Raw genomic sequence first — 10,983 nt, 5'->3', positions numbered from 1 at the left:
AATAGAGGAGACAGTTTTTGTCGGCAAGTGACGGAGAAAGAGCGAGAGCGATCGTCCTGTTTAATCCATCAGCTTCCACCTGTTACCATTTCATACTTCATTAACCGCACCCCCGTCGTTTGAGGCACTGGGTGGTCTCCACGGGGAGTCCCCTACGCCCCACCTGGACACATGGCATCTATCATTACACCCCCCCTGCTTTTAGCTCAGAGCCTGCAGAATGTCACACAGCTGGAGCGCGAGGCTCTGAAGACAGATGAAAAAGAAGACCCTGGCGAATGTCGTTAATAAGACAGAGCACACAATTTAGCTATAGAAGGGGTCATTGTAGCGCTACACAGACTAACTTCAGCCGAGGATACAAGAGCACTTTTACATGGAACGTAAAAGAAAACAATCTCACCTTAAGGTCCAATTAGTGGCTGTATCATTTCACACAATCTTCATCATCAGATGGAGTTCTCACAGTTAAATATATAGAACCAATAGATGTTCAACTTGCTGATGCTTTTTCAAAACATACCCTGCTTTATCGTCTATTTTCCTCTAAATTGTACCATAATTTACTAAATGAACATCATGCGGTACAGAAGAAGACTTTGAAACAGCGAGTGAGACCATATAGTGCTTACAGGGGTAATAGATCAAGTTAGTATCGGGTCATTTTCTCTTAGACTTCTTTACAATCAGACTTATTTTTGTAAACAGAGGAGGCGCCCCCTGATGGCCATTAGAAAGAATGCAAGTTTAAAGCACTGCAGACCTTTTCAGACCTGGAGTTTTCCGCCTGGGCACAGCGCTTATGCAGCTTAAAATAAAAACAGATGTATCTAGCAAGCTAATTAAGCTAGCATTAGCTCCATGATTTTGTTGGAAGCACTATGTTACTACTAATTGCTATCTTCCAGTCCCATGACTCGGAAAAAAATCCATGTGATGGTAATGTGCTATGTTTGAAAACTGCAGTATGTCAACTAAATGGACCTCATGGAACAACAGGAACATTTTTAGAGTTTGCACACATAAACATACAGAGGATTTGTTTGCATATTGACATTTGTTTTTATTTTAAAGGCATAATAATATTCAAAGGAGACACAAATCATGTATGTATCATTCGTTCATGTTTTTCCAACTAATATCCAAACCATAAATGCACTTTTATTATGCTGAGAAACAAGCCTTCGTTATCCAATCAGTAACCATCAACCGACACTGTCAAGTCTTAAAGATGACTCCGAGTCAGGGAGCTAAAATGAGGTCGCAGCTCAGTGTCAGCGTTTGTTTACACAGAGAGGAGATGGCTGACTGGTCGGGTAAATCACCTACCCGTCTGTGGAGACTAAAGTACAAACTAAAGTAAGGATGCTGCCAAAGAATTCAGAGTTTAAACATAAAAATAACCTGAGAAAACACATAAGTTTCAAAATGTACCCACACGTATACTGTAGGCTGACATTCTCAGTGTGTATTTAGGTATCAGTTTAAGTATCTTAATATCACTACATTTATATAGAAAAAAATAGTAAATAACTGACTTTATGCTTAAAAATGCTTAGAAATATTCCCCACACTGCTGGTTCCGAGCCTAGGGTTTAGAGCCCTTCAAGGGGTCACAAGAAAAATGTAAGGGTCATGAGATAATGTATAGGAGAGGGAAGCATTTGCGGTACAAAATTATATATATTTTTCCCCCCGTATATTTTCACTGGATAACATTAAGTCTTCAGGGTCCTAAAATATTACTGTTTTGACTCGTAGACATAATCGACTCTGGAAGACACCACGTAATCTCACAGTCCAATGCTGACCCCATGTGGATCAAACTAAATACTGCCACCAAACTCATTTGGCAGGCACACAGGCTCCGACTAAAAGCAACAATTAAAAATCAGTGTGACTTCTACTTTTTAAGCTTCCTCATGTCAGTGAGCCCTGCCTGGTGGCTGCGGCCTGTCGCAGCAGCAGCTCTCTGGCCAGGTCCGGCCTGCCGCTCTTGGCCAAGCAGTGGGCCAGCTGAGAGGCCTTGGGTTGGTGTGTGACAGCGGGCAGCCCCCTCCTCCACATGGTCAGCACGTGGAAGGCCTGCGTGGACAGGCTGTCCCCAGCCCGGAGCTTCACCAGCTGAGCGGCGCTTCGCCGGAGACGCAGGGAGAGCACCAGAAGTGCTACGTCCTCCTCTGAAAGCTCCCCGGACAGCCAGAGAAGAAGAGAGTCTGGCAGGGAATCTGGGGATTGGGAATCTATTGAAATGTATAGATGTAATCAGAAATATATACAATATTTCCTTCTGATATGTAGTGGAGTGGAAGTACAAAGTCATTTACTCAAATCAAGCGCAAGTCCATGAAAACATGTCACCCACCTGTCTCCTCGCATAACTTCACCCTCACTGTGATGGGCCGATTAATGGTCCTCACTCTCTGAGATGAAACGGAATAAAATGTTAGAATGTGCTTTTATTGCGACGGTCAACGTTGTACTGTAATACCAAATATGACATAGAGTTCCTTGTGAGTGTTTATGCACCTTAGGTAAAGTCAGAGACAGCTTACAGACGGGGTCTCCCAAAAGCTTTGCGTCCATCGGGACCGGTCCGTCACCTCGCCACTCCAGCTGACCTCTGGCGGCCTTATAAAACACGGCTGTGCCCTTGTAGTGGGGCGAGCTGTAGTTCCCGAACGGGTCCACTTCAGTCAGACGCACCAAGAGGTGATTCTTCTGCTGATTGTGGAAGGGGATCCGCTCGTGTGGGTCGTTTTGAGAACGTGCTGTAAAACACGGACGTTCAAGATCTTGTCACTTCTTCCACCAACTGATCCAAAACCAGCCAGTGTGTGCCAGTGTAAAGGAAGACGTCAGAGCAGACACACCTGAGATCATGTACATACATTCCGCTGGTTGCCTGTGAACAATTATAATTAATTCAGTGTGTGGCATCCAGTTATGTGGTAACGAGCAGCAGGAAGACAAACCTGTTCAGACCGGGGGTTAGCTATGTGTAACCTTTTGACTTCCCCAGCAACAGCAACAACTGTTTTACTACTTATGTAGCTCGCAGCTACCTTTTAGTTTAGTACCTTTAATTCGCCGCATGGTTGTGCGTTGGTGCGGGACTTAACTGAACAACGGTTAATGCCTTTGTTTCCCCCCCCTCACGGCAAAAGTGAACTGCAGTCAACGAGGTAAAGCCTGTGAGCGCCAGCTGCCGACGACATGCTCGACTCAGTCTGCAGAGACCAAAAGCCCGGCCTCTGCACACTTTCCCCCCCACATTTCTTGTACATCGATCATTCTTTTTTCAAGTCACCCTACCTGTGGAGGTGATGTTGCCGCTGAAACGGAGGAGAAGCTGGTCTCCCTCACACATGGAGATCTCTGACGTGGTCTCGGAGAGGCCGCTGTAGCCCTGGGCTCGCAGTTTGGACAGCTCCCAGTCGAGCTCTCTGCTGGGCAGGGCAGCCGCCAGGACGGCGTGAGGCTCGTCTCGCCTGCGCTGGAGGACAACTGTAACCACGTGGCAGCAGACCGACTCCTCCAGTTCCTCCGCCAGGGAGGCGAGACGACAAGGCCGCAGCGGAGAGAGGAGACGAACCACCAGCAGTCTGAGAGGTATAGACAGTCAGAGACGGGAGGAACGGTAAGACGTTGAGCTCAGCGGAGAGATTAGATTGTTGCTGAATAGAGGGAGGAGATGAGTCTGTTATCGTGGGCTTGAATACAGACTTAATATACTTAAGTTGAAATAAAGAATTCATATTACCTACTGCACATGTATTATTCCCTGGGGAAGCTGTTTTAGATAAGAAAGAGAACTAAAGCACATAATAATGACACTCCTTATTAAAGGAATAGTTCACAATTTAAACTAGGTCTAATATATTCACAATTCAATCTTTTTGAAGCGGGACTAAAAACAGAGAGGCAATCCTATACCTTTTATTTTTTTATTATCTATGACTTCTATGACATTTGTACCATGTCTTTGGGTTCTGACATAGAAATGCTAAAGCCAATAATTGTTTGTTTAGTGCTTTTCTCTTATTCCAAGCATGTGTTAATTGTGACTGCAGATGAAACTTAAACTAGGGTTATGATTTTCTCTTTGTTGGATATTGTACACGGTCCCTAACTTTTAAAAAGACTGTATGAATGATGCTGTGAAATGTTTATAGGTTATGGCTTTTTATTTAGTTTGAGGTAAATGATGGCATTTCCTCAGTGGCATTTTTGCCACAAACCTACCACATAAAGGAAATAACAATACTGCCAGTTGTACTGAAACCAAGTGGTTCCAACCTCAATGTAGAAGTTTCCACCACAGCTACTTGTTTTTTCTCTCTCTCTCTCTCTCTCTCTCTCTCACTCACTCACTCACTCACTCACACACTACAATTCTCATAAACAAATAACATTCACTTGTCTTTTGGCAGAATTTTTGTCTTCGTCTTCGTCAAATATTGTTAACTGGCCTCTATTTGTGATCCAGTTTCAGCATCCTCCTTCATATGACAACAACAACACTCAGGAACTCGTCATTTCAAGGTTTTAGGCTGCGTCTTGGCGAGAAGGTACACAATCAGACGGAAAGAGGTTTTACTTTCATTTCAAATATGCTGGGGTGCCTGAGAGTGTTTCCTGTTCTGTGGTCGGATGCAGGATTTATTACGTCCTCATTTGTGGTGCGAGCACCATTTTTACACTGCGTATAGGGAACAACAGCAGCGGGCTGAAAACCTACAACCCTTCAGATCAACTTCAACGGTTGATGAACTTTAGCAGCAAGGCACAGGCACGAGGAGATGTGGTAAGAGACTAACAGTCTGGCATCACAACACAACTCGTGTACTCTGGGCCTGTCTGCGCTGTCTGTAGTCCTTCTATGGATGTTTCTGCCTCATATTGCAGTTTGTGCCGTGATCTTTTTCGGTTGGACGGTACGACAACCTCTCCACTGAAATTCATCCAGGCTTTCATTTCAATATTTCTGCAAAAAGCTTCTTTTTGTGCAGCTTCCAACTGGCTCCAGAGCACTGCAACAAGGCTTCTAACGAGATAAGAAAACAATATTACCTTTTATCTGGCCTCCTTGCAGCTGCTCCTTGTCAGTTTCAGAATTAAATCTACCTTTCTAATATTTCCATAAAATGCTTGGTTCCCTTGGCCCTAAATATTAGCTGTATATCTGAGCTCCTGTTGCCATAAAACTGTTGTAAAAACCTGACGTACATCCCCCATAATCCACTTTGCTCATTTCGATTTCCTGGAAACGACTTCGACACTCTTTTCCTCATTTTCTTTTAAGTGAATATAATCTCTTATTTTATTCTTTGTGTGTTAGTGGGCTGGTATTGTACTGTGTGCATCTTTCTTGAATTATGTATTTCTCTTTAGCTCCATTGCAGCAGTCCTGTAAATCCCTTTGATAAACTGTGTTGCATTTAAATGACTCTTTAAATAGTGTTGCTATAGATTATATGTTCTCAGCAACCAATTCAATTTGCATGAACTTAAAAGAAGGAAACATTATTTTTGCAAACCTGTCAAAGTTCTCTGTCAGCTCAAAGGACACCAGTCCGTTTAGCTGGTTCCTGACTGTGACTTTGTCCAGGACGCTCCACTGTTTGTCTCTTGAACCCAGAACAATCAGCAGCTCGTTGGACGTCTCCCTAGACTTCACTGAGGCACCCAGGACTCTAACAGAAACATTCAAAACAAAATATAATACATCAGGGTGGTGCTTTGATGTTAAATCCTTAACATACTAATGTTAACCATGTTCCCCATCCTAGGTTAGGGCATTAACATGCACCTTGATATCTAGAAATATTGGACAAATATGAAGAGGCCTCACTTTACTCGCCTCCTTCTGTGGGAAGCAGATTGATCCCACGGTGAAGAAGCACTAACAGGCCGAGTTTGGTGGTCTTCCTCCTCCTCTTGTCCCCTTGTGTGCTTCTTCTTTTCAGGGTTTGGGGGACAGGGTAGGGTGAGACTGAGGGGTCTTCTCAGGGGCTGAGAGGACGGGTGGGTGAGGTAGAGCAGCGGACTCGTAGACACCACCGAGTGATAAGCATCACTTCTGGCCTTGACGGCCGCCAGAAGAACGGCATCTACCGGCTGGATCTGAGGCAGATGAGGTAACAGCTGTTGTGCATTATTCACGCAGCAGTTTGGACAGAGATGCTGTGTGATATGAAAATTGTTTTTTTGTTCCCTGCAATTTTGTTTTGCCGACAGCACGCTGTATTATCAAAGAGCCGTGTAGAGGGAGAGCTGTTGGTTTTTGACTGGAGATCAAGCAACAAACTGGAGTTAGTTTACGGCAGAAGTCAATTTACATATTGGACACAGCTGTTCATTCTTCCACCTCACAGCAAACATCTGCGAATTATAAGCAGTATATCGGTTTCTCTTGACAATCCTCTGTTTTTATCTCCTAAATTTCAATATTTTTAGCATTTTTTATTTCAAAGGCTTGCACTCGGAAATGTTTTTACCCACTTCTCAGTCCCGAACAGCCCGCAGTACATTATTTATCAGTTGAGTAAAAGTATAAAGTCGGAGACAGATGGATAGGGATCAAATCATTATCTCCATACCGTGGTTTGTGCCATCACTGGAGCAGTGAAGGACCCCGGGAGGTAGTTCAGACAGATTCGGTGGTCCATGGGTAGCTTGAGTGACAAACCCTTTGTGGGAACTGTGTAATTTTCTTTTTTTAAACAGGAAACCACTGCGAACAGGCCCAGGGAGTACACCCTCACCTCTGCAAATGAGCCCTGACAACAGACAACAGACAAAGTATTTGAATTATTTATAAACCTGAAAAATAATATTCTGGCTTAAGGTCAAGACACGGTACAAGCACAGTGCTGTCAGCTGTTATTGCGTCAATCAATTGTGCAACATTGCACAGCTGTATTTGCCTTTTGCCTCAGTTGAACAAAAAGATCTTTACAGTGATGAAAGCAACAAAGATGTACAAGGTTGGTTTAGAAAAAGATCTCTCAGACAGAACACTCAGTGTCTCTGTTGATAATTGTAAATTCAAAGTCCTAAGATCACAAAAGGTGCACCACAAGGCTCTATATTAGCACCTTTTCTGTTTTTATTCTTTTACAAACCATAAAGGAAGACACTTCCACCCAGATGTGTTTGAATCCAGATAACAGAATTATCTCTACAGTTTGCACCTGTCTAAATCAAGCTGTTCGTTGCCTTCAAGATGCCTTTCACAAACTGCAGTTATATCATTTTATCAATTAAAAGCCTCATAGCCACTCTGTATAAAATGTGGAATGTTTTGTGCTTACAAATATGCAAATACTATATAATAAATGAATAGATATAACTAACGTTTTCAGCATGTCTGACAGTAAAATAATAGTTAGTGTCTTTAAAACATGCAGCAAGTAAAAGAGAACTTCACCCTCTGCCCTCCATACGTGCCCTCTGTGGTTACAGGACTGACGTAGCTTGCCCGCCTCTCCCCATCAACTATCTTCACAGCAACATCCCTGTAGTTGCCGCGATAACGTGCGCAGAAAGGCACAGCCATCGTCACAGGGAAGCGGATGTTAGCTCCGTCCCGAGCTTTGACCCTGATCACTCTGCTGACCAATTCCTCCGAGCCGGTCACCATCAGGCAGCTCAGGGTGTCGGCCACCTCGCATCTCAGGACTCCGGCCACACCCGTGGGTGCTCTGATGAAGCACGTGTCTGGTACATCTGAATAACTGTCCTCCTGTTCACCACTGGGGCTAGAAATCATGTTCAAATAGAGACATTCACACACATACAAAGCTTGTGATGTACTGATGATATTTTGATGTACAAACTGAAAGATTCTGCTCTGAAGAACAGCTTTAAATCATAAGTATTCAGCTTTGCTTTAATGTTTGTACTGGTAGTATAAGCAGTAGAATTTGGAGTAGAAATATTGTCCTCTTTAAGCTACATTTCTGGCAAAAAAATGCAACCATCTGAAATAATTCTGAAATGCTGGAGTACGCACTTTTACATATCAGCTTCTCCCAGACTCGGCCTCTCCCTCTGATCTGAATTTACCCTGATTGGTTTGGCTTTTGGACAAATCTGGGCACTGACCTGACAGTAGCCGGCTATGAGGAGGCCAGGTGGCCAAAACATGTGCACCTTGTGATGAACCACTGCAGAGAGTTCGCTTCTGTATCAGTGAGCAGGGGGAAATGAGCGGAAGCAATGGAATCATGTCCAGACTCACAAGCTGGCCCCCGTGCGGGATGAAGAGCATGGATGCTGGACGGAACTAGTCTAAATTACAGTGGAGTTCATTCAAGTTTTCAAAGACAAAATGAAACACATCTAGAATAATTATGATGGAATTATGATGATTTTTAGGTTTGAATATTGAAGAGCTGGAGCAAGCTGATACAGAATATAATAATGTCTAACAGTGTGGACAACGTACCCTGGAGCTAAAACTCAACTTACCCTACTGTGATCCATTCCTTGTTTACTCTATTTGTGTCCTGTTCTGCCTCCTCTAGGAAAGGACTCTCTGGAGAAACACAGTCCTTAATCTCACTCCCTTGGCTTTTGACCAATATCTCTTTCTCTTCCTCTTCCACATCATTGCAGACAGAACTGCTGAATCCTGTGTCTGATGCTTGTTCAGTGCCTGGCGATGGCATTGTGTGACTTTGATCATCTCCATCTCCATCTCCATCAGCCTGTTTATGCCCAGAGTCAGATTCAAGGGGGTCGTAGGAGTTCAGGTGATTCTTGTCATCTTCGGGTTGCTCTGGTGCTTTTGGATCTCTGGTCTCCTGGAGCGCTGCAGCCACAGCTGAGGCCTCCTCTGCACATAATCTGAGGATTTCTTCATCCAGTTTGGCTACGATTGCGTTGAGTTGGACCATAATGTTCTCTATGTTGTCCCCGACACTCAGAAAAGTATCACCGAAGGAGTCTGAACAAGGTGTGACGTTACATTCTGTATTTGTAAGAAAACAGACGTAAAGAACACAGCACACAACACCACAACATAATAAAACGGTTGCTTCTGAGAGCCAATTTCAGATTCTTAAACTAATCTGTAAAAACTATGAACAATATTACATTGTGTGGACTACTGCACAATTGCTGATCCACAAAAGTATTGTTGAATTTGTACTCTAATAAACTATTTCTAAGCAATTAAGTCAAATGCTGTGGTAGTTTGTATATGTATACAATGTTTAGAGGGCCTTTTCCAGCTTAAAATCCTTTCGGATGATTATTTTTAATAACTGCATTCACACGGACGCTTCAACTGACTTCAGCTGATTGAAATCCCTCTGACACCTGAACTCCTTACAGTACTCCATCAGGAACGCACTCCTTGTCATGCTTACATTTAAACTCCACTTCGACATGAACTACTTTCAGTATTTCAACTTTAACTGACACCTCCACACCCTCTACCTTCACCTGAACTGACACTCATGCTCCTTTCAACAACTTCAGTTGAAGTGACACTTCATCCACTTTCAGCACATTCACTTAAATTGACTTCAGCAGTTTCAGCGACGCTTCAAATTCCACTCGTACCTGAACTTCTTAAAATCCTTCAACCAGCACCTAATCCCGCTTTCATACATTTCAATTTCAACTGACACTTCAACTCCCTGTCCTGCTTACAAGAGACTGACACATGTACCCTTCAAACAGGTTTTAAATTGCTTAAAATCATTCAAGGTCCATCTCCTCAACTGATGCTCAACTCATTTCAGCAATCTTTATTTACTGACTCTTCAACGGCTTCCAGCGTGATGGTTCAAATGCAACTCCTCTTCAACAGTCCTTCAAAGGTGACCAACACTTAAAGGGCTGTGGTTTCCACTTCAACTGACGGCTTTTTCCTCATGCTTACATGTCATCTTTAAGTGACACTTCTTTCACTTCTTTGTCTTCTCGAAAAAGCCTGAGAAAGACATGCTTCAGTCAGATCTGTTCACATACCTGTTGTGGGCGGATGTTGCTGATCACTGCCCCCTGGTGGAGACCTGTGGGCCCATTCTCTGAGCGCTCCTCTCCATGCTGTCACTCTGTCTGAATGCAAAACACTCAGCTCCCTCAACACTCCCAGAACTCTCCGCTTGCTCTCTCTCTCCTCCCGCTCTTCATCAGCATTTCCACTTCCCTCTTCGATGTCGTCCTCGTCTTCTTCAGGACTGAGCATCCCTTCTTCACTGCCTCTCCGTCTTTCCTCTCCTCCTCCTCCTCCTCCTCCTCCACTACCTGGTTCTTCTCCTGTGCACCTCTTCCCACCCACGGTCCCATTGAGATGATCTCTGCAGCGTCTGACAGCTTCAAGCCTCCGAAGAGTTTCAGTCAACATGCCGAGGAGGCTGTGTTCACTCCTCTTGCCATGAGGAGACTTGGCCACATCCATCAGTTTATTCGCATACAGATTTGCATCCATGCTGAGCTGAAAAACACAACAGATTAGGGTTCAAAATAATATAATAGGGCCTGTTTTGTGCCTCTTTTTCAGTCCGTGTTGCACATGGCAAAAGCAATTCACTCCTTCAACAAAATGATGGGGAATAATATCAAATATTCACGAAGAATACATTGCATTCCCTTGTGTGCCTCGTTTTGTATTTGAAGCTGAAGCTCCCTTGTTCACTGTTTTCCTTGGCATTGAGTGCTGCCTTGTAGAGCTTTCCTAGTTTACAGGAGCCAATGCTGTATTTATATGGCTGCCAGTAGTAAAACATGTTGCCATGCGACCCCTGGAGGCGTGACTGGGAGAGACAAAAGAGGAGCCACAGAGCAAAGGACTCACAGGAAGACAGAGTGCTGTCCTCCAGACATTTCATCACTCTCTCTTCTATTCTTCTGTCACTCATTTCACTGCTCGTATATGTCCAGGCCAGTAAAAGACATCAGCTCCTTGAATTCAACCCTGAATCATTGAACAAAAAATGTTTCATATAGCTTTCATTTTCAAAAGCA

The 10,983-nt window shown here is 43.8% G+C and overlaps 1 protein-coding gene across 1 annotated transcript; it reads right to left on the bottom strand.

Moving 5' to 3' along the window:
- Positions 1-1,920: 1,920 nt before the first annotated feature.
- Positions 1,921-10,447, bottom strand: dthd1 (death domain containing 1). Its single transcript, XM_031851473.1, has 10 exons — positions 9,985-10,447; positions 8,476-8,977; positions 7,433-7,763; positions 6,603-6,782; positions 5,864-6,126; positions 5,541-5,696; positions 3,316-3,605; positions 2,530-2,771; positions 2,366-2,423; positions 1,921-2,228 (listed from the first exon to the last, which is right to left on the bottom strand). The coding sequence occupies exons 1-10, from the start codon at positions 10,445-10,447 to the stop codon at positions 1,921-1,923; spliced, it is 2,793 nt and encodes a 930-aa protein (XP_031707333.1).
- Positions 10,448-10,983: the final 536 nt, after the last annotated feature.

Source organism: Anarrhichthys ocellatus, unplaced genomic scaffold (genome assembly GCF_004355925.1).
Source record: "Anarrhichthys ocellatus isolate YVR2014 unplaced genomic scaffold, GSC_Weel_1.0 scaffold11, whole genome shotgun sequence".
Taxonomy (NCBI): domain Eukaryota; kingdom Metazoa; phylum Chordata; class Actinopteri; order Perciformes; family Anarhichadidae; genus Anarrhichthys; species Anarrhichthys ocellatus.
The sequence above is the reverse complement of the archived record's forward strand: the minus strand, read 5'-3'. Positions and strand labels throughout refer to the sequence as shown.

Coding starts and splice junctions, on each gene's coding strand:
- dthd1 (XM_031851473.1), bottom strand. CDS start 10,447: ATGGATGCAAATCTGTATGCGAATAAACTGATGGATGTGGCCAAGTCT. Junction 6,783..7,432: donor GCACGTATGGAGGGCAGAGG/GTGAAGTTCTCT, acceptor GTCTGTTGTCAG/GGCTCATTTGCAGAGGTGAG. Junction 3,606..5,540: donor CTGACAGAGAACTTTGACAG/GTTTGCAAAAAT, acceptor TATACCTCTCAG/ACTGCTGGTGGTTCGTCTCC.